At 36.1% G+C, this 24,767-nt stretch overlaps 1 protein-coding gene across 3 annotated transcripts; it reads left to right on the top strand.

Moving 5' to 3' along the window:
* Positions 1–698: 698 nt before the first annotated feature.
* On the top strand, positions 699–20,820 carry lhx3 (LIM homeobox 3). 3 transcript variants are annotated; one of them, XM_036581056.1, is made up of 7 exons: positions 699–768; positions 9,443–9,448; positions 11,851–12,022; positions 13,166–13,368; positions 17,001–17,152; positions 19,354–19,525; positions 20,045–20,820. In XM_036581056.1, the coding sequence occupies exons 1-7, from the start codon at positions 699–701 to the stop codon at positions 20,473–20,475; spliced, it is 1,206 nt and encodes a 401-aa protein (XP_036436949.1). In that variant the 3' UTR covers positions 20,476–20,820. The 3 variants fall into 3 exon arrangements, with proteins under 3 accessions (XP_036436949.1, XP_036436948.1, XP_036436947.1); XM_036581055.1 differs by lacking the exon at positions 9,443–9,448; XM_036581054.1 differs by lacking the exons at positions 699–768; positions 9,443–9,448 and adding an exon at positions 6,364–6,465.
* Positions 20,821–24,767: the final 3,947 nt, after the last annotated feature.

Here is a 24,767-nt window from a genome sequence, read left to right as displayed (position 1 = left end):
GTGTGTGTGTGTGTGTAAAATGAAACAACACTATTTAACCACTGATCTCACCCTAAATGGTAATAATGATGATCTGATCTCTCTCTCTCTCTCTCTCTCTCTCTCTCTCTCTCTCTCTCTCTCTTTCTGTTTTTCTCTGTAAACAGCTAAAGGAGAGCCGGAGTGAGACTGTGACGTAATGACGTAACGTCCAGTTGGGCCATTATACTAGATGAATGATGGGCACGTGCAACAGCAGAGGGGTGGAGTGTGTGTGTGTGTGTGTGTGATTGTGGAGGGTGGGGGCGGGGGGGGGTTGGTAACGTCTGCAGCACGCGCCTCCACAAAACTCCCCTTCAGCACCGTGGACAGAGACGCGCGCCGAGCCACCGCACACACGCGCGCAGACGCCCTGTGTTTTTTTTTTTTCCTTCTGCAGCAGCATCAGCATCAGCTGACGCGCGCGCGCGCGTGTGATCCTCCTCCCTTCTACACAAACAGGAGCGAGCAGCCTGAGCTCGTGCCACTTGAAAACTTCCAGCACACACACACACACAGAGCGAGCCGGTGTGGTCGGTGCTTCATCAGTATCTCGTGCACATCGCTGGACCACCTGCGCGCGTGCCTGGATCTGCGCTTTGGATTCACTGCGTTTTTCTCAGCGGAGCTTTGTTTTTTTCTTTCTTCATTTCTTTATTTGTTTGTTTCTTTATCGAAACATGTTGCTCGAGCATCCCGGATCGAGCTGTCAGAACGCAGGAAATTACTCCAGATACAGCGCGAGCCAAGGTAAGGACGCACGAGACTTTTCCTCTTCGCTCCGTAAAACGGTTTTCTGCGCCAAACAGAAGCGACAATGTGGTAGGTGTGTATATAAGAGGCGTTATGAACTGCGTTATAAACCGCGTTACTAATTGGAAGCACCAGCCAAACTGCGCCGTAGGAAAGCCGTTCAAACGCTCATTACGCGCCGGTTACGCGCAGCCTTTTGCTGCTGAAACGCTCCTTTATGAGGTCTGTTTGGTTGCTTTTGCCCTCTGAGCGTGCTGAGCCTGCTGATCCAGCGTGTTGGACCTTCATCCATAGTCTTCCTCACCGCGTATCAGACGGAAAAGCGCAAAAGAAGCAAAGCTTTCTACACGGAAATCTGACATATGGTCATACATGCACACAAAGCAGGTCAGGCGTATCGCTGCTGTCGGAAGAAAACCTCGTATCTCCATTTTTGTTGTTTTTCAGTTTTTGGCATAATTTGAATATACCTGTTGGTCCTTACATTGTGTATAAATCTCACAATAAACGGGCCAAAAGAAATGACCCAAAATGGCTTGTAAAAAATTCTGGTTCCATTGACTTACATTAAAAGTAAAGTATGTTTTTTCCTTCTCCTGTGAAGTTACCATTTTGGAGATACGAGGTTTTGTTCCAACAGCAGCGATATGTTTCAAAATGTGTGTGTGTGTATCTAAGGACATATATGCGTAACATACATATGTCTGACACACACATCCATGTACAGTTATACCTGTTACTACGACATTTGTGTACTTTTTAACATTCAATTGTGTCAGGAAACAAAATTTAACATTAATTTAATATTTTATAGCTTTACTTTAATTGCATAGCTTATGACGTGCGTGTATTTACAGTGTAATTATGTAGCTATCGTACTAATTTTCACATTATTATGATGCACGTGGAAGAAACAAACATGCATACAAACCTTATATAGAAAATGTGAGCAATACGTATCGCTGCTGTCGGAAAAAACTCGTATCTCCATTTCTGTCGTTTTTTCAGTTTTTGACATAGTTTGAAAATACACGTTGCCCTTTACATTGTGTGTAAACTTCAAAAGAAACGGCCCAAAATTACTTGGAAAACGGTCTGGTTCCATTGACTTACATTATAAGTATAGTATGTTTTGTCCTTCTCCTGTAAAGTTATCATTTTGGAGGTACGAGGTTTTGTTCCGACAACAGCGATATGAACCTTTTCTATCACATATTATTAAATATTTGTGCTGCATATGTGTTAATATGGCTAACATATATTTAGGCCAGTTTCAAATAAGTTGACATATATATGGCTAACTTGGATATAGAGGATGTTATATATCAGTGCTTTTAGAACAAAACCTCGTATCTCCAAAATGGTAACTTTACAGGAGAAGAAAAAAACCTACTTTACTTTTAATGTAAGTCAATGGAACCAGAACTTTCTCCAAGTCATTTCTATCGCTCCATTCATTATGAAATTTATACACAATGTAAAGGGCAACAGACATTTTTACATTATGTCAAAAACTAAAAAGTGAAGATACGAGGTTTTATATATCATAATAACATATATCATATATTTGAAATCCATATATTGCCATAGATCAGATTCCAGCATGTGATCCACAAACTGTTTCTCTTCCATGCTGTCTGTTTTTCCAACTTCCCCCCTCCCCTCCCCTCTTACCCCGCTCTGGGGTAACTGGGGTATCGGGTTGCCGCGTGCGCGCGCTGCACCTGCCGCTTTGCGAGGACAGAGTAACGATGAACAGCTAATAAATATTACAAAGCAGGACAGAAATGTTCCCATAGACTCACTGCGCTCCGTGCATCCAAATAAATGATGCTTTTGCTTAAAAGACAGTAATAACCGTTAAAAAACGCGTTTTTACTGCATTTTAATAAACAAGTGCTGACAATTATAACCATATTTAATATTTTCATATTAAATATATATCATATATATCTGCTCTCCGGTCCGCACACTGTTAGGAAACATAATATTTCGGTTTTTTACCTGCAATAAATATAGATTAGTGTCACTTTTTCACCTATTCACCTTTGACATCTCTCCAACAATCATGTATACGCTTAAAATGGTTCTTCAAGGGTTCTTTAGTAAACATAAAGGTTCTATTCAGAACCATGAGTTCTGTATATGCTTAAAATGGTTCTTCAAGGGTTCTTTAGTAAACATAAAGGTTCTATTCAGAACCATGAGTTCGGTATACACTTGGAAATAGTTCTTCAAGTGTTCTTTAGTAAACATAAAGGTTCTATTCAGAACCATGAGTTGGGTATACACTTAGAAATGGTTCTTCAAGTGTTCTTTAGTAAACATAAAGGTTCTATTCAGAACCATGAGTTCGGTATACACTTAAAATGGTCCTTCAAGGGTTCTTTAGGAAGGATAATGGTTCTACTTAGAACCATGACTTCTGTATACGCTTAAAAATGGTTCTTCAAGTGTTCTTTAGTAAAGATAGGGTTCTATTTGGAACCATTAGTTCTGTATAGAGACATTTGCGTGCTTTAATGGTTCTTTGCATGGTGCTGGAGATTGATGGAGAATGTGTTGTATGTGGTTCTATCTAGCACCAAAAAGCGTTCTCCTATTGCTATGATGTCTTGTTACAACAGCAGAACCCTTTTTGGTGCTACATAGAACCATATGAAACACACTCTCCATCAATCTGAGGAACGGTTTCACCATGCAAAGAAACATTTAAGCATGCAAATGGTTCTGTACAGAACTCGAACCACTCACTTTACTAAAGAACCCTTGTAGAACCACATTTTGTAAGACTGTAGTTAGTGTTACGTTAATAACGTGCGTTAGATGGTTAAACGCTGAATCCATTGAACCTCAAACAGAATAAGGATCCACTATAAACGCAATGAGAACCTAAAAGGACACGAACGAGTTTAAAGCACAGCGACTCCCAGATGGTCCAGGCAGCTCCGAGCGGGCAATGCGCCCGGTGTGCGGTGTAGCAGAGCTGCTGAGGCGCTGCTGTGCGTCTGTCTGTGAGGAGCTGAGGGTCAGTAAGGCGGCAGGACCGCACAGGAGAGAGTGAAGAGGCGCGCGCACAGACACAGCGCGCACGGAGAGGAGGAAGAGTGAAATGAGGGATTGATTTTGGATTCATCAGCGCCACTAAGGCTGATTTCCCCAGGGCTGACCACACAGGGGGTCACTCAGTCACCCAGAGATAGAGAGAGAGAGAGAGAGAGAGAGAGAGAGAGTGTGTGTAAAGGGGATGTTTAAATCCTTAAACACTTCGTTGATCTGCAAAGTTTACATATAGCCTACATGCATATTTACTAACACATATTTTTGGTAATAATAATAATAATAATAATAATAACAACAACAAACAGTGTATGATAACATTCAATAGTGTTAAAATGCGTAGAAACATTTTATAGACTAAACCGAAAAGCTCTGTCATGATAATTTAATACATACTGTATCAATAAACACACCTCATATTTCATATTTAATCAATTAAGTATTTAATCATCACAAAGTGTTTATAAACTTTATTAAATATGCACGAAACACATTAAAACATAAACCACATGTATTTGTTTGAAGTAATAATAAAACAAAAATTTAATTTTGAAGGGATAAAAAGACTTCATACAAATGATAATAATAATAATATTAAGAAGAAAAAGAAGAAGAAGAAGAAGATGATGATGATGAAGAAGAAGAAGAAGGAGAAGATGATGATGACGAAGAAGAAGAAGAAAAATATTTTCTAGTCCTAAAAAAGACGTTTAATAATTGTAATTTTTTTTATCTTTCTCTTCTACAAATGATATGAAATTAAAATAATTTAAATAATAATTAAAATAAACCTAATTAAACTAAATTAATTTTAGGAATAAATAAATGTTTATAATCCATTCGAGTTAAAAAAAAAAACTCTTCAATAAAAAAATTATATTGAGAAGTTTTTAAAATTTTTAAACGTTTTTTGAAATGTATTTTAACAGAGTGAATTAAACTGCCCTGAATATTAAAATGATATCTAGACAATTAGAGTGACGTGTTTATGTCTAATGTCAGATTAATTGATGTGTGTGAAATAATTTATTCTAATAAATGAATATTTTTCGTTTTGTGTTCGTTTTTTTTTCTCGGTATGTTCGCTGAAGCTGTATCGCCTATTTATTTATTTATTTATTGTGATGAGGACCGAGGTTTAACTTTTTAAATCTAAAGAAACACAAACATCAAATAAAACCACTAAAACGGACAGGAAAAAAATCGGTAAAACGAAGCGACAGTGTAGAAAAGTGGAGTATATAATAATAATAATAATAATAATAATAATGAGACGAAAAAGAATAAGATTCAGCACATTATGAGAATGACAACAAAAGTACGAGTTGTAGAAAAATACATTAATCAATCAATAAACAAAATTTATACAAATAGAAAATGAAAAAAATAATAATAATTTCGAGGACTAAATAATAAATTAGAAAAAAGGAAAAAAAGTCATGTTAAATAAGTTCTTTACAAAATAATATAGAATGAAATTAAATTTGAGATCTTCAGAAAACGAAAGAAAAAAGGAATAAAAACAGCCTAAAAACAATATTTACAACAATAACAATTAGAGGAAGAAGAAGAAGAAGATCGCATTACACCGCATTATTTACAGCATACATTCGCGTGTAAAAGTCTGAGCACCCTCCTTTATTTAACTTATATGTTGATTTTCGGAGTGTGAATAAGTTATCGCATCCTTTACAGAGAACACATTTCTGCACATTTTATTAACGGCATAATTACGTCAGTGTATGTATATATATATATATATATATATATATATATATATATATATATATATATATAGCCCTGCGATGGACTGGCGACCTGTCCAGGGTGTATCCTGTCTTCCGCCCAATGACAGCTGGGATAGGCTCCAGCACCCCACCGCGACCCAGAAGGATAAGCGGTTTAGATGATGTATGTATGTATGTATATATATATATATATATATATATATATATATATATATATATATATATACGTGTGTGTGTGTGTGTGTATAGACTATGTTTTTGAACCCTTCATCAGCAGCAACGGGGTATGGGGGGCGGGTGGAGGAGGGGTTGAAGGGGGACGTAATCTAATACACACACCACACAGTGAGCTCTGCTCTCCTCCTGCATCACTATCCAGCGCGCGCACCAGCAGCACATCCACCAGAGAGAGAGAGGGGAAGAGAGAGGCACAGAAAGAGAGAGAGAGAGGAAGAGAGAGAGACAGGGAGAGAAAGAGAGAGAGAGAGAGAGAGAGAGAGAGAGAGAGAGAGAGAGAGGGAGAGAGAGAGAGAGAGGAAGAGGAGAGCGAGAGAAAGAGGAAGAAGAGAGAGAGAGGGAGAGAGAGGAAGAAGAGAGACAGAGAGAGGAAGGAGAGAGATAGAGGGAGAGAGGGAGAGAGAGAGTGAGAGAGAAAGAGAGAGAGAGAGAGAGAGAGAGAGAGAGAGAGAGAGAGAGAGAGGGAGTTGAGTTTTTCCCCTGTTTTATCGCGCCGTTTCCGGGGGGCGATGTGGAGAGATGGATGAGGAGAAGCAGAGGAAGGAGAGCAGAGCAAGGAAGGATGTGCAGATGGAGGAGGAGGAGAAGGAGAGCAGGCGCAAAGAGCTGCTGTTCGCGCTGCTGACGCACGCGCAGGACTTACGCACAGGTACAGACAGAGAGCCGCTCGCGCCTTCATTACTTACACACTAAACACAAACTAATCAGCTCTGCTGCACCTGCGGCGCGCGCTCGTTTACTCCGCATTTACTCTCAGCTCGCACACGCTGCCTGCGTCTCCGCTCGCGCCTGTGCTTTCCAGCACGTGTGGTGTAAATGTTCTCGCTCTGTTGTAGCTCGTGCTCGACTCTTCAGCGGTCCTGCGCGCGGCGTTAACGTCACCTGTTTACGTTTTTACATCATCTGCAACAGCACTTTAAAATACGGTTCTTCAAAGGTTCTTCAGTAAAGACAATGGTTCTATTTAGAACCGTGAGTTCTATACAGAGCCATTTAATGCTTAAATGGTTCTTTGCATGGTGAAATGGTTCTTCAGCTTGATGGAGAATGTTTATATGGTTCTATGTAGAATGCAGATCTTGGTTCTAAATAGCACCAAAAAGTTCTTCTGCTGTTACAAGCTTGACACCATAACAGTGGCAGAACCCTTTTTGGTGCTACACAGAACCATTTTGAAAAAGGTTCTATATAGAACCACCCACAACACACTTTTAGAAAAGATGGTTCTTCAAAGGTTCTTTAGTAAAGATAATGGTTCTATTTAGAACCATTAACACTCAAAGAACCATTTACGTGCTTAAATGGTTCTTTGCATGGTGAAATGGTTCTTTAGTTTGATGGAGAATGTTTATATGGTTCTATGTAGAACCTTCTTGGTTCTAAAAAGCACTAAACAGTTCTTCTGCTGTTACAAGCTTGACACCATAACAGTGGCAGAACCCTTTTTGGTGCTAACCATTTTGAAAAAGGTTCTATATAGAACCACACACAACACACTTTTAGAAAAGATGGTTCTTCAAAGGTTCTTTAGTAAAGATAATGGTTCTATTTAGAACCATACACACTCAAAGAACCATTTGCGTGCTTAAAAGGTTCTTTGCATGGTGAAATGGTTCTTTACTTTGATGGAAAATGTGTTTTATATGCTTCTTTGCATGGAACCTTTTCGAAACGGGTTCTATGCAGCAAAACGTGTTTTTACGACGCCAAGCCTGTAACAACAGAAGAACCCTCATGGTTTTAAATAGAACCGTTGCCTCTATCAAAGAACCCTTAAAGCACCGTCTTCTTTAAGTGTGCAGAGCACGTCTGTGAAATGCTGCTGATCTGGTCACGTGACTGTAATTATTATTACAGTCACACCTTTAAAGCTGTTTAACTGCCGCCCCTCGCGCTGCGCCGTGCTCGTGCTCGCGCTGCTCTAATGCTGTGGATTACAGCCCAGTGTGCTCGCGCGCGGGATTAAGGCTAAAGGATCTGCGCGCGGACATATGTCTTTGTTTTCAAGCAAAACTAGTGCAAAACAACTTTTCTCCTTTTTTAATCTTTCTCTCCGCGTGACGCGCGAGGAGAATCAGGCGTGTTTCTGTAGAGGCAGAGCTGAAAGTGCTGAGCGGACAGTTTCAAAATACAAGCCGAACAGTCTTTTTCATGATTTTACACCGCAGAATTTATTTATTTATTTATTTATGTATTTATTTATTTATTTATTATTTCCCAAATAATTGCCTGTATTTTTAAAGTGTTCTATTTATTGTTTTTTCTTTCTATTTTATTTATTCATTGCTTCGTTCATTCATTCGTTCAGTGATGTAGATATTAAACATGTTGACTGATTCATTTTAACTTTTTCATAACAATGTGATTCTTGGGAATGCTGGGTAAATAAAAAACTGTTTATTTTGATTGTTAGCGCGCGCTAATTTACTATTTTAATACATATTTATATGCGTAAACCTTTTTTTACAAAATCACTTTGTAAAATTTTCATTTTTTAGTTTTTCCATTTTTAATTTTTTTTTAATGATTTTTTTCTATTTTCTCAAATTTCTTTCAGGTTTTTTTTTCTGTTTCGTTTTGTTTTTGTTTTTTTTGCCCACTGGCCTTTCTGTAATATGAATAATGAATCCTCCACGTGCACCTGTTCAGCCTGCTTGGTGTGTGTGCGCGCACGCGTGTATGCTTAGCCGGTATAGAGTCACAAAAAATGTTTACTTTTTGCATCAAAATTTAAAAAGTATATATATATATATATATATATATATATATATATATATATATATATATATATATATATATATATTGTTGTTGTTGTTGTTGTTGTTTCTTATTATGAATTTTTAAAAGTCCTAAAGGAGATAAAGGGCAGAATCGCGGCTGGCGAAAGCCCCTCGGTGACGCAGTTAAGGTGATAGGATCTCTTTCCGCGTGATCGCGCGCAGGTGTGGATCGTGTAGCGCGCGAGCTTCCTGTGTGTGTTTTTCACTGTAAATCCTGATTTAGCCTGTTTGTGACTTCGTGACGTTTAAGAAAACGCGCTCACACGCTTAGGCACGCGCCAGTCCGCTTAAAGATGTGCTGCTGCTGCTGATGATGATGATGATGATGATGAGGATGATGTGGACCTTCATCAGAGTTCTGACCTGCTCTGATCAGGCTACAGCGCGCGCTGATGATCAATCACTCTCATTTCATCTCGATACATTTTAACAGGCCTTTAAAATTGTAACAGCGAATGATCAGCTATTTTCAGTTGTTTCCTTTTAATTATTAGTGGTACTATTATTATTATTATTAGTATTAGTAGTAGTAGTAGTAGTAGTAGAAGCTTTAGTCTTAATATTATAAGTAGTAGTAGTATTAATAGTAGTTGTCAGAATATTATTAGTATAAGTATTATTATTATTATTATAAGTAGTAGTAGTATTAATATTATTTCTATTATTAGTAGTAGTGGTTAGTAGTTACTAATCAGTGTTAGTATTAACTGTAATGAAGTAAACGTAAAATCTCCCTGATGAAGAACCTGTATTGGTTCTTTAAAGAACCTTATTTTCTGCTACTGTATAACACCAGCAAGCTTTCCAATATGCATTTTATTCTGAAAGTGAGCTACTAAAAACGAGGAGCAGGTATTTATTTGTTCTTTTTTCTTTAGTATTTTTCTTTTTCCTTAATTTTCTGTACATAATCGTTCATAAAACCTCTTTTATCTCTGCAACATGTAGCATTTTCAGCAGTTTATTTGTTGATTAGTGTGGATGAACTGCAGTGTTTAACTCCTCTAATCAAAGTAAAAGTGTTTCAGTGTCACCGAAACTTACAGTCTGATTACACAGACACACATTGAAACACAATACAGCACAGTCTGATTACCCATACACACAATAGCACACAATACAGCACAGTCTGATTTCATATACACAGAATAACACACAATATAGCACAGTCTGATTACACATATAAACAATTTCACACAATACAGCACAGTCTGATTACACATACACACAATAACACACAATACAGCACAGTCTGATTACACTTACACACAATAACACATAATATAGCACAGTCTGATTTCATTTACACAGAATAACACACAATATAGCCTAGTCTGATAACACAGACACATAATAAAACAATATTGCACAGTCCGATTACACAGACACACAATTTGGCACAGTCTGACTACACATACACACAATAACACACAATGTAGCACAGTCTAATTACACATACACATAATAAGGCACAATATAGCACAGTCTGATTACACATACACACGATAGAACACAATACAGCACAGTCTGATTACACATACACACAATAAAACACAATATAGCACAATCCAATTACACATACATACAACAAAAGACAACATAGCACTGTCTGATTACACATACACCCATTAACATACAATACTGCACAATCTGATTACACAAACACACCATAAACACAATACAGCACAGTCTGATTACACATACACACAATAACACACCATACAGCACAATCTGATTACACACACACAACAACACACAATACATCACAGTCTGATTATACATACACACAATAAAACACAATATAGCACAGTCTGATTACACATACATACCATAAAACACAATACAGCACAGTCTGATTACACATACACACAATACAATACAGTTAACACACATTAAAAGACATTTCTAATTCTGCCTCAATTGTTTCTTTCTTTCTTTCTTTCTTTCGTTCTTTCTTTCTTCTTTCTTTCTCTTTCTTTTTTCTTTCTTTCTTTCTTTCGTTTTTCTTTCTTTCTTTCTTTTCTGCTTCATTCTTTCTTTTTTCTTTCTTTCTTTCTTTCTTTTCTGCTTCTTTCTTTCTTTCTTTCTTTCTTTCTTTTTCGTTCTTTCTTTCTTTCTTTCTTTCTTTCTTTCTTACTGTTCTGCATAGATGCAAAACGTTTTGGGTAAACATTGTCACGTGTGTCTTTAATTCTTAAAAAAATATATTAATTTGATGTTAATTCATTCAAAATATGGAAACGTTTCAACGAGATTATTATTATTATTATTATTACTATTATTATTATTATTATTATTATTATTATTATACCTGATTACTCTGCTGGTCATATTCACTCGACGTAAATGTCAGAGGTTTTTTATCGTCTTTAAAATTTTCTTCATGAGCGCTTTTCAACATACTGTCGTGTGCAAAAGTTTGAGCACCCCCGGTCAAATGACGTGTTGTTGATGTTGTAAGTGTAAGTAAGTGAACACGGTCTCCGCAGAGACTAATTATTATTGTTATTAATTACATTTTGTGTGAATTGTAGTGCAGAACGTCTCTTAATTTCATGTTAAGATTTTACAAAGAAATAAAATATAAAATAAATTAAAACGCAATTTAACAGTTTTCTGATCGTTTTAGTGATCAGATCACTAAAATGAGAATATTTTTGTTTCTTTATCGAGTTTAGCAGATTGTGAAAGCATTCGATAACTTCTGCACAGGCCGTGTTTTATCGTTGTTCCCCCGACAGGTTAAATTCAGTAAATAAACGGTTATTGTGTTGAAATGTGTCGCAGTGTGTCTCTGTACAGCTTACTTACGGAGTAACTTATTAACACTCAGAAAACCAACATGGGGTTTGACCAGGGGTGCTCAGACTTTTGCATGCAACTGTAAACTGGGCACAAAATTATTCGCAAAATGTTCGTTATCCGTTCATTAATCGCGCTATTCGCAAAATCTCGGCCTATCAGAATAGACACGGGATTCTGTTACAGCCTCTAATATACTGATTATTTATCAAGCTCATTTCTAAGGCTTGTTTATATTCATATTTATATTTGCATGTTATTTAGGCAAATGTTTACTGCTACTACATATATATATATAAATAGAACCATTGCCTTTACTAAAGAACCCTTGCACAATCATCATTTTTTAAGAGTGTATTGATGAACTGTATCTCTCTCTCTTCCTCTCTCTCTCTCTCTCTCTCTCTCTCTCTCTCTCTCTCTCTCCATGTCTCTCTCTCTCTGTGGACCAGATATCCCAGTATGTGCGGGCTGCAGTCAGCCCATAGTGGACCGCTTCATCCTGAAGGTGCTGGACCGACACTGGCACAGCAAGTGTCTGAAATGCAGCGACTGTCAGAGCCAGCTGACCGAGAAGTGCTTCACCAGAGGAGACAGCGTGTACTGCAAAGAGGACTTCTTCAAGTGAGACCTGCTCTAATTCAGCTTTTGTTGATTTTCAAAGTAAAAGCCAGTTTAGCACAAACAGAAATAAAGCCTAACATTTAAAATGGGCCATAACTTTTGCACATTTCACAACAACGTTTTTGTATATATTTCAAAATCAGCAAATAAACAATAATTGTACATTAAAATGGGCAGAAATGTATAAATAATGTGCAACTATTTTTACTTAAAAAAAAATCAACAAAACACGTAGACTAATTTGACCAGGGGCGGCCAAACTTTTGAACACAACTGTATATTAAAAAATCTGCAATGTGTTGTAAAAAAAATCCACATAACATTTATTACAGTTTGCAAAGCAATTACGAAAATTTGGCAGTTACAGTGAAAATTTCACTCTTACATTCAGTTGTGATTTTTTTCTTTATTTTTAATTTAATTTAATTTTCTGCTCTTCAGTTTTGCATTTTTGACTTATAATATGCTAAATTTATGACTTATGCATGCTTGTAACTAAGCAACCCTGCTGCCTCCAAAAGTAGATTTTTGAAGAAGTTGACAAAATATTTTTTGATTTTATTGCTATTCTATTGTTCAGCTGTTATTATTCTATTATTCTATAATTCTATTCTATTTTTATTTTATTAATGTTTTTAACTATTACTATTGTATTTATATTATTTTACTATTAGAGACTTGCTTTTTACTATAATAGGTTGCTTTTTTATCTTTAAAACAGTAAATCTTTTCACAGTGTTGCTTGGCTACACTTATACATTTTTCATTTCTCACATGATTTTGGATCATACATTTTTGGGTTTACACATAAATGTAGCTTTTCCCCCTTTGGACAATATTTGGCTACAAATTCTTAAATTTATGCATAAATCTCGTTTTATTTTTCCACTCAATATTTTGCATCTGCTAATTTTTGGATATATACATATGTTTCCATTTATTTTATTCTTTGACTCTCATTTTTTGAATTTGTGCAGAAACATTATTTGCATTTTTCCTCCTTTTTTATACTCACAGTGTTTAGGCTGATCATTTTAGGCTCTAATTTTTGCTGCGTTTCTATTGCTTCTGTCCTCTGAGTGCTGCAGAAAAGACAGTCAGAAATCCCTGACCAGCTGTCTGTCCCTCTTTGTGTTTGTAAAGGAGGTTTGGGACGAAGTGTGCGGCATGTCAGCAGGGTATCCCCCCGACCCAGGTGGTACGCAGAGCCCAGGACTTTGTTTACCACCTGCACTGCTTCGCCTGCATCGTCTGCAAAAGGCAGCTGGCCACAGGGGACGAATACTACCTGATGGAGGACAGTCGACTGGTCTGTAAGGCCGACTATGAGACGGCCAAACAAAGAGGTGGGTTTAAAATGGCCCAAACTTCCTTTATTATGAGGACCAATATTTACAAATATATTCCACAAAACATGTACAAAAAATGCTTCGCAGTTTCAATGTAAAGAATATGTTTATCTTACATTTTTGAACTATTGAAACTTTAACTGAAGTTTAAATAACAAACTAAAAAACAGATAATGATATTATCTGAACTAAATTATCAAATCTAACTGGTCTTGATATACTAATATACTATATATACTAATCTGCTTCTAATAAATTTTTTAATTTTTAACACTTAAACAGAATGATAACAACACAAAATATTCATGCTATCTGAACTAATTTGAATGAATCTCAGTGGTTCTTATATAAGAGGAAGAATATGAAGACAAAATACATGTTTTTTTAGACTTAATTTTTTACATCAATAGACAGTTGAAGTTAAAGTAACACCTTGAGTCACAGGATTAAGAGAAGGATTTACAAAGTTCACGTGCTGGGCTGTGCTGCATTGCCTGCATGAATTATGACAAATATTTACAGTTATGCCTTGTAAACAAAACAATTTTTTGTCATGTTTGTTCACTCTCTATGTAACATCTGTAAAAAATAATGTACTGTTTTAACTTTGTTAATAAAGTTAATCCCCTGTTTGCGCTGAATTTTTGAATGACTTAAACTGAAATTGAAGTTAACAACAAAACAAAAAAGAGCCCAAAACATATTCAGTATCAAAATCAGTGATGTATCTGTAGATTATTATATTCATTAATTATGTTAACCAAACATAATCGGTGAATCTATTGATCTTGGTGACATAACCTGGTGTTAAATTCTTTAATTCAGTCTTTAAATTTAATTTTTAATTTTCCTAGAATTGAATTATTAAAACTCAAATTGAAATTTAGCAACAATAAAACATGCTCACATGTTTTAAACTATACAAGGGAATTTAAGCAGTCTTGACATGAAAGAACACATTATGATGTAAATAAATCACAACAAGCAATTTAGTACCACTTTAAAATAAGTCTACTCTTTTAAAGCATTCATGAATAGTTTAAAATGAGTTTTTTAATGGTCATTAATTAGGTCTTAAAGGCCTTAAAATCATTAATGAACACTTATAACACATAAATAAAAAGGGCAACAGTGACCTGTTTTTTGCCTAATCATAAATCCATATTCATTCATACAGTTAAACCTCAGATTTTCATGTTTATTGTTCTTACTTTGTCATCCTCATCGCTTAGGATAAAACCTGTCAGCTTCATCACATATTCATATTCAGCATATATGACAGCTCAATTTTGTCCTTTTTATGAATGTGTTATAACTACTCACTAATGATTAATGAAGTGTTTATGACCTAACTAATAACCATGAACAAGCTATGTTTAAACCATTCATAAACATTTATAAAGATAGTCTTATTTTAAAGTAGTAGCAGTAATTTTATAATTTAAACAAAATTAAAATTTGAATGAAATGTAATAAAATTTAAACAATTTGCACTTTCAATGATAGCATTAAGACAAAGGTCAGCGAAGGCATGTGCTGACCTGAATTGCATTGCCTGCACAAATGAGGATAAACATTTATAATCATACCCTGAAAAAAAAAATTAAAAATCATTTTCAAAAATATCGGCTGTTTTTAAAGGGAAAATCTTTAAATTTTTTAATTTTTGAACTTCAAAAAAGTGATTAAGAAGAAAAACACACCAGTATGGTAGAGTATCCTAACTGCACTGGTCCATCCATTTTGACTGGACATAAGAGGAAAAAGTTATGAAAAAAAATATATATTTTTTTTACATCAGCCACATGTCCGGTTTCCGCAGCCCGCTGATGATGGGCTCTGCTTGAAGTCTATTTTGTTTGACATTAAGACATTAAGATATCAGCTCCATGTGAGGCATTTAATTGTTTTAACTTCTTTAATCCAATGACCTCATATAGATTGGCCGCTTTTAACTGTGAACTTAATCTTCCTGGTCATGAGGTCATCTATAAGTGTTTGACCCAGCGAAGCTAATTGCACGCTGCCAGCCTCCGAATCGATAACAGCCAGTGCAATGCATACAGCCGTCCAGGAGCCGTACAAATGGTGTTTCTGAAAGAGATGAGCCTCGTAGAGCAGGAGGAGCGTGATATATAGACCCAGCGATGGCCGGGACAGATTAATGCATCAGCAGCTAGAACATTCCGTAGTGTGGTGCAGTTCTGCCAACAGACCAGATAGCAGGGAACTCAGACAATCTAGTAGAATCCAGTCTATACAAGCAGAACACAAAAAGGGCTTGAATTTTAACAGCTTCAATCCATAATGCGAGAGTGAGGCTTCTGTTTCCATATTAAATACATTTAATGTGTTAAGCATATAATATTTGGATAAAAACAAAAGACAAACTTTTATATCTACACAAATACTACTTATTCATTATTATTGGTTTTTAGTTTTGTAGTTTCTGTGGTTTGACCACAGATATGTCCAAAAGCAAAGAATGCTGGACCTTTTCTGAATTATCACCATTAATCAGAAATTAAAAAAAAATAGCTCCATGAAAAGATTCTTCTTCGTCTTCAATTTCTAAATCTTGTAAGCTAAACATATTTCGTGTTAGTTTTGTAGTCATTGCTGAATAATTCAAAGCATATTCATAAATAATATTATAAATAATTCATAGTAGATTCTAAATATTTCATAGCAGTTGCTAAAACTTTATAGTAATTAAAAAGAATTAATAATTCAAAGTAGATTCTAAATAATTCATTGTGGCTTAAAAATAATTCATAGTAGATACTAAATAATTCATAGTGGTTAAAGAATAACTCAGTAGATTAATCATTTTAGCAGATACAGAATAATTAATGAGTTACTAATATTTTAACAGATCTTACTCGTAATTCATAGTAGGTACTGAATAATTTCTAGTAGTTACTAAATAATTGATAATAGATACTGAATAATTCATAGTGGTTGAAGAATAATTCATATTAGACATGAAATAATTAGTAGCAGATACAGAACAATCAATAGGAGTTACTGATATTTTCAATAGGTCTGACCTTCAAGCTTTTTAGGGCTCATTATACTTATATTTATATTCATATTTATATTTGAAAGATTGTATTTGTATATAGGTAAATATCATTGTTCAGCTGAACCTGTATACAGTGCAGCATGTTCCATGATTTAATGGCATTTTATATATATATATATATATATATATACATATATATGTATATATATGTATATATTTGCAATTTATTCTTATAGATAACTCTTATAATATCTTAAGCCTGTAGGGAGGGAAAGGGTTAAAATTAATCTATGCTGACCTCAGAATAACCCTCAGTTTGCTTTTACGGTCATGTTTATTTGATGCTTATGTAGCTCCTAAATATTAGAAACGTTAATAATGTTTTCAAATCTAGATAACACATATTATTCCATTATTAGCCTATGCCTTATTATCTGGGCCTCTTTTTCATTTGTAATAATGCTGTACTTTCATAAATGTTGCTTTTCTATTGTAATGTTTTAGCTTTCCACTCTTTTCATGTGTGAAGAACTTTGAGGTTTTGTAGCTAAAATGAAAAGTGTGATTGAGGTAAAGAATATTATTGTTATTTTTATAATTACAGAAGCCGACTCCACAGCCAAAAGGCCACGCACCACCATCACAGCCAAACAGCTGGAGACTCTGAAGAACGCCTACAACAACTCGCCCAAACCAGCCCGGCACGTCCGCGAGCAGCTCTCTTCAGAAACAGGCCTGGACATGAGGGTGGTGCAGGTACGTCAGCTCCACCGCCCCGGTTTTTCCCTTTTATCTGCAAATTGTGTCATTTTTTACATATGCAGGAAGAATGCAGAAGATGCAAATTAACAAGAATATACCAAAGTAAGGAGTAACTTTACTCGTTTATTTGAGTGTTAGGCTGGGCAGTAAGATTAGAGGTGTTGTAAGAAAAGATAAACATTATTCCAGAGTAGCAGTGCACACACACACACACACACACACACACACACACACACACACACACATATATATCAAAACCTCATATTTCCAAAATGGTAACTTTACAGGAGAAGGAAAAAACATACTATACTTTTTATGTAAGTCAATGGAACCAGACTTTTTTCCAAGTACTTTTGGGTCATTTCTTTTGGCCCATTCATCATGAAATTTACACCTAATGTAAAGGACAACATGCATTTTCAAATTATGTCAAAAACTGAATATCTATCTATCTATCTATCTATCTATCTATATACATATCTATATATTTACATAGATAGATAGATAGATAGATAGATAGATATACATATCAGTATACTGAATGTATACTGAGTACACAGAATATGTGTGAACGTTGTATATGTATTTAGCTTCTCTCCTTCACACCTAAGTTACAAGTTGAAGTTGAAGAATGTTTTCTCTGAATTTCTGATTTTTGAATAAGGATGTTATACAGAGCAGTTTAGAGGATGGAAAATGACTGTGTTAAAAAGAACTATGGCTGTTGTTCTTAAAAACCACACAAACATCATTCAGTGGACCAAAAATTACATGGAAAATGTAGAATAAGGGTCTTTGCTTGAGTGTAGCTTAAGTGTGACTTCAAGAAGCAGACTCACCAAACAGACATACAGCAAAACAGCTCGGTTCATCACTACAGACTATAAACCAGGCGCAAAGGTCACCAACACAATACGATGAATAACTATACATGTTCGTAATTAGAAGTGCTGAAATAAATAAGAGCAGGGCCATTGGTGCAGCTGGGTTGTTTTAATTTATGAGTAAATGGAGTCCAGTGAAGCGCAGAGAGCAGAGAATGGACGAAGATCGTTAACAATACTAAAAGGCGAGGCTTGCATATTGTCCATGAGAAAAGGCCTACGGTGGCCATATATATTAATTTATGCATTTGCAAGGACACTTAGGCCTAAAGTGGAAGAGCTTCTAGTGTCCATTACTCACAAAAAGGTGAAAAGTTGGCCCTGCATGTCTTACAAAAACCTTTGCAAGAGCAAAAAGGCATTGACTGACCTGAAACACTTACAAGCAACATTTAATGGGATTAAATTACATGTAGGTTAGACTTCTCAATGAAGAAGTGGCTTCATAAAACAGCTTTTTACACTGAAAAGTGTTTTTAATTCTTTAACATGTTCCATTAATGCAAATAAAATAATGACTCAATCATTTGGCCTGTTTTTCCATGTAGTTGGGTATCACACCCTAAAACGTGGACATCCATGAATGTTAAGCGATTAAAAAAATCAAAAACTGCAGGACAGTTTTTCATTTTTTCATACATTTTCCATTGAAAAGCAGTGTTAGCATCCCTAAACATTCAGACTTACAATATTAATGCCTATAATAGAATAACAAGACTGTTATTTTTGGTTGTTTTCTATGTAGTTACTAAATAACAAGCCTTAAGATGTGGATGCCCATCAATAATGAGGGGTTAAAGCTCTGTGCGGATGTAATTCTGCCCTTTACTGACCACTGAAACCTTCACAGTATCATTATCACTAGTCTGGACGGAAGCGTTCAGTGTAACCCGTCTGCTGCTGGGGTTGAGGACAACTTGTAGCTGTCTGTGAGTTAATTACGTCCTCGATAAATCTTTCCAGGGGCAGCAGGAGTCTCTCCGTTATGTTCTTCCCACTGCTCCAATCTACCACCATGGTTTAAAAAAAAGACCCCCCGCAGACCTTGAAAATTAATCTGTTCTTGACGTTAATGTCGCCGACTTTGCGCTTAAAAGTAGAGCTTTCATAGTTCCAGGAAGAAAACTGGAATTGTAATGGTCAACAAGGTTTTTACACAATTTTTAGAATCTAAAAAATAATGAATTTTTAAAAATATGTATTATTTAAATGAGATTTCTGGGAACAGGAACGTTAGGAACATATCACTACTGTTAATATATATGTGTGCAAATGATAACAAACTCTACAACCTGTTCCTTCCTGCCACAGGTGTGGTTCCAAAACAGAAGGGCAAAAGAGAAGAGACTGAAAAAGGACGCAGGAAGGCAGAGGTGGGGACAGTACTTTCGGAACATGAAGAGGTCAAGGGGCAGCTCCAAATCTGACAAGGACAGCATCCAGGAGGAGGGCATGGACAGTGACGCTGAGGTTTCTTTTACAGGTACAGAGCGATCAGTTAGTAGACAGCATAAAAGTCAATCTTGCTCAAATATCAATATGTAAACTATATATTCTATATAATCTATATATGTAACCTTCTACCTACATTTAGGGTCATTTTATCAGAGATACTGACCATATAGATGCGGATTTACATTGCCGACTTCACAATGTATCTGCACAATGTATCAGTTACTCTTTAGCCAGTTCTCTACCACAGTTTGTCACAATTAATTATAATAATATTGCAATAATGCCTAAAATAAAACTATTCGTCCAATTTCAAATGCAAAATAAAAAAGTTGTATTGTAAAAGTTCTTACTGCCTGTATTTTACTACAAGGTCAATAAGTTCCTCCAGTCATTTTTTCAGCATTATTAAAAATATTGAACCAAACTTAAATGATCACATCGAACCAAATTGAATGAGATTTTATGATGTATTCAATAATTTCCCAAAGAGTAAAAACTGAAACAGAACTGAAGTTTCTCACTCGTCTTTCTGTTTTTGTCTGTACAGATGAGCCTCCTATGTCTGATCTGGGGCACTCTAACGGCCTCTACAGCAGCCTGAGTGACAGTTCCCCAGCTCTGGGCCGACAGGGTGGACCTCACGCTCCTTTTCCTCTAGATCCTGGAGCCGTTCTACAATCCCAGGACCAGTTTCATGATCTGCGATCCAGCAGTCCCTACGGCCTGCCCCAGTCCCCAGGTTCCCTACAGGCCATCCCTAGGCAACAGCCCCTCATCTCTAGCCTGGTCTACCCAGACTCTGGCCTGTCCATGGTGGGCCAGGGCGGCGGGGGTCCTGGGATGGGTCCAGCTGTGCGGATGGTGGGTGGTGGAAATGGGCCCAGTTCAGATATTTCAACCGGAAGCAGCGGAGGGTACCCAGACTTTCCGGCAAGTCCGGCATCTTGGCTGGACGAGGTGGATCACAGTCAATTTTGATGACTGTGGATGAGGAACTGTGCAGAAATGGCTGAAAAGTAATGGAATGGCTCGAGTTGAGTTGTCTCTTGAGATAGAACTTCAGAGGATGACTGCTGGAGGAACTGTCACTTCGCTGTAATGTCAGAATCATTGTCTTTATTGTCGTCTGCATGGTGAAAGAAGTAGCAGTTTTGGACAGGAGAGAGACTCCACATGAATGGACCCAAAACTCCAGTCAAACGATCCAGAAAAAGACTTCTTGGGTCCAATCTGTTTGGTGAGGTTTTACAAAAACACAACATCATTACTGAGAACAGTTTGTACCTCCTAAAGACTGGAAATGGGCGTTCGTTTGCCTTTTAATACAGCAATGACATAAAGAATACTCATTTTGGTTACAGGTGACAGAGCCTAGAAGAAGACAACAAAAGCTAAAAGAAACATTCAAAGTCAGTGTTACCAAGATGCCTGAGACAAAAACAATCCAGATAGCTCCATTTTTCCCATTGGACGGCACCATCAGCACTGGTGCATTAAAGTAGAAACTATAGGACGTTGTCCCTTTACAGCTGGCATAGATGTCTGACCCATAAAGCAGACATTTCTAAGACTGGACTTTATCTCTCCCTTCTCTTCTTGATGTCTAAGTGTAACATCACCAGTTTTGGTCGAAGTGTCTGGTCGTTGCCAAATGTCTATATATACAGTATATCGCAACTCAGCATTGTGGAGTCTTTATTTTTATACAGCCCTTCTTGGACATCATGAATACAGAAATAAAAATATTTAGGACTTTGTACATTTAAAAAAAAACAGGGATAGACAAGTTGTAGTTGTTGTCTCTTGTTATTCAATAGGACTACTTCTATGCATTTGTGTGTTTTCAGATGTATCTTGTTCATTTCACTCTATTGAAACAGCCTGGGCAAGCAGGACCTTAGGCTAATCTAAGTGTTTGTTTATGTGAAAGATGTTTTATGTCTTATTTATTCTCTCTGATGATGATGATGATGATAATTATGATTAAGTGATACAGGTCTTTAATAAATTTGTCAGTGAAATACAGCAATGGTACCACTTCATGGCTTAGATCCTTTGGTTGTACGTGCATTGCATGCTTCTTCATTTCCTCAAAGAAAGACGATTTGTATACCATCTCTGCCTGAATAAAATATCAACACAATTATGGCCCAAAGTATGTGAGCTAAAAGACAGTAGTTGTGCTGATGTAATATATTTAGTTCATGTGAAAACGAACCTTTGAATCATATAACTTTTTCAAGTGAATGCCAGCTTCCTCTGATTTCACGTTGGCAGAGGAACTGGCTAGTCTTGGATATTTACTTCTTATTTTCCGAGATTAATCACATTGATCTTATATCAGGGCACAGATAATGGAACTGGAGCAATTAAAGCGATCCGGCTGAGTCGGCGAATCGCCGGCCTGGCAAGTCACCAAGGCCGTATCAAGAGTTCAACGCCTCTTTAGTGCAGAAACTTGATGCAGATGCCACTGCAACATGTCAATTTGGAGATAAGCCCGCCGTGTTTACTCAAATACCCCAACGGGATAGAAATCTTCAATCCATTAGCTTGGCGGGGATCAGGTGCCCCTTGTGAATTTCCTCATTTGTTTACTTATTCAAAGTCAGGTTCAATTAAATAGATTAAATAGTTATGGTGCGTGGGCACATGTATGTGTTTGCATATCTGAGCGTGTGATTAAATATTTGAAACCATTGGGAAGAAGTTTATGTCCCCAAAGTTTCCCCCAGTTCCACACTGAAGAAAGTGCAAGTTTGCTTGTGTACAGCATTTCTAAATTCTGATAACCGGTTCAATCAGCATGTTACTGTTACCTCTAAACAACTGACAAGTTTTAAAAACATATAAATATATTTACACTGTAAAAAATGGTTCATCAGTTCAACCTAAAAAAAATACTTCATGTGGTAACAAGTAAATTAACTAATTTACTTAACTTGAATTAATAATTTGAATGAACAATTTTTAAATCAAAGTCAATTTTTAAGTTGAATAAAACTAGATCACTTGCTTGTAACCAAATCAAGTACATTTTTTAGGTTGAAGAGACAAGCCATTTTTTACAGTGTATATTTATGGTCTGTTTATTATATTAATATATCAAATAAAATTGAGGAAATTGTATATTGCATATTTAGTAAAACACTAAAAATGATTCATCAGTTCAACCTAAAAAAATACTTCATGTGGTAACAAGCAATTAAACTAGTTTTATTCAACTTTAGTATTTAAATTTAGTATTTATTTAGGATGAATAACACTAGGTAAGTTACTTGTTACCACATGAAGTAAATTTTTAAGGTTGATCTGATGAACCATTTTTACAGTGTAGGTATATAGTACTGTGCAAAATTCAGAGACCACCAATCTTTTAATTAATTTCAAGTAAAAAATGTAAAGATTTAAATTTAAATTGTAAGATATTGTGAGTAATATGTTCCTATTACACTTTTTCAACAGACAATTTAGCCTCAACAAGTAAATCTCCCATGGAAATACATACTTGGTCATGTGTTTTTATATATGTGGAATATATTTCAAATATACTGTTTTTTCTGAAATGTCTTTAAAACTGTAAAGTAAACTGTAAAAATGGCTCATCGGAACAAACAAAAAAGTACTTTCTAAAAAGTTGACTAACAAGTCAACAAATCATTTTTTTAGCCAATTTTATACATTTTCAAATATATTTTGATATACCACATACATTTTCTTTCCATTTGGGATGTAATATAATTTTTTTACAACCTCATTTGCTAGGTGTCATCATGTAAAACATATTTTTTTGATAATACTACAAATGCAACATATCAAATGTTGAAACTGAGAAATGTTATTGTTTTTTGAAAAATTTAAGCCCATTTTGAATTTGATGCCAACAACACATTCCGAAAAAGTTGGGACGGGGGCCTGTTTACCACTCTGTTTTATCACTTCTTCTTTTGACAACACTCTGTAAACGTTTGGGAACTGAGGAGTCCAGCTGCTGTGGTTTTGAAAGTGAAATGTTTTCTCATTCTTGTCTGATATAGAATTTCAGCTTCTCAACAGTTCGGGTTCTCCTTTGTCATATTTTCCATTTCATAATGCACCAAATGTTTTCAGTGGTGACAGGTCTGGACTGCTGGCAGGCCAGTTTAGCAACCGGACTCTTTAAATATGGAGCAATGCTGTTGTAGTTCGTACAGAATGTGGTTTGACATTGTCTTGCTGATATAAGCAAGGCCTTCCCTGAAAAAGACGTTGTCTAGATGGCTGCATATGTTGCCAAAACATGTACATATACTGCTCATCATTAATGATGCCTTCACAGATGTGCACATCACCCATGCCATGTGCACTAATGCGCCCCTATATCATCATGAATACTGGCTTTTGAACTGTGCACTGATAACAAGCTGAGTGGTCTTTAGTTCGGAGAACACAGTGTCCATGATTTTTAAAAAGAATTTCAAATGTTGATTCATCGGACCACAGGACACTTTTCCACTTCCCCTCAGTCCATTTTAAATGAGCTTGGGCCCAGAGAAGGTGGCAGCATTTTTGGATCCTGTTTATATATGGTTTCTTCTTTGCGTTTGAGTTTTAATTGGCATTTGTGGATGGAGCAACAAACTGTTTTCACAGACAGTGTTTTTCAGCAGTGTTTCTGAGCCCATGCAGTGATTTGCACCACTGAATCATGTCTGTTTTTAATGCAGTGCCACCTGAGGGCCCAATCATGGCCAGCAAATACTGGTTTTTGGCCTTGTCCCTTGCATACAGAGATTTCTCCACATTCTCTGAATCTTTTAATGTAATTATGCCTCTCCGGGATGCTTTTTTATACCCAATCATGTTACTGACTTGTTGCCAGTCAACCACCACCAGGTGTTTTTTTAGCATTACACAACTTTACCAGCCTTTTGTTGCTCCCATCCCAACTTTTTTGGAACGTGTTGTAGGCATCAAATTCAAAATGGGCATATATTTTTCAGTAAACAATAAAATTTCTCATTTTCAACATTTGATATGTTGTCTTTGTACTATTTTTAATGAAATATAGGGCTTAAATGATCTGCACATCATTGTATTTTTTTTTGCATTCTGCACAGTGTCCCAGCTTTTTTGGAAAAGGGGTTGTACCTTTATTACAGCTTCCATTCTTTTCAGGAGACTCACTTTCCGCTTCTCAAAGAAATCTGCAGACACACCTCCAAATTTCAGTCTTAGAAATTGGTTTATTAGTTTGTGCTCCTCCCCATCCAAATAATCCAAACAATAAA

The sequence above is a fragment of the Colossoma macropomum genome, unplaced genomic scaffold (genome assembly GCF_904425465.1).
Source record: "Colossoma macropomum unplaced genomic scaffold, Colossoma_macropomum, whole genome shotgun sequence".
Taxonomy (NCBI): Eukaryota; Metazoa; Chordata; class Actinopteri; order Characiformes; family Serrasalmidae; genus Colossoma; species Colossoma macropomum.
This window is presented reverse-complemented; position numbering and strand designations above follow the sequence as displayed.

What these genes read in the sequence shown, in the direction of transcription:
- lhx3 (XM_036581054.1), top strand. Translation starts at nt 6,387, where the DNA reads ATGGAGGAGGAGGAGAAGGAGAGCAGGCGCAAAGAGCTGCTGTTCGCG. An exon ending in TGCAAAGAGGACTTCTTCAA is followed by an intron (nt 12,023 to 13,165) that starts GTGAGACCTGCT and finishes GTGTTTGTAAAG; the next exon opens with GAGGTTTGGGACGAAGTGTG. An exon ending in TGAGACGGCCAAACAAAGAG is followed by an intron (nt 13,369 to 17,000) that starts GTGGGTTTAAAA and finishes TTATAATTACAG; the next exon opens with AAGCCGACTCCACAGCCAAA.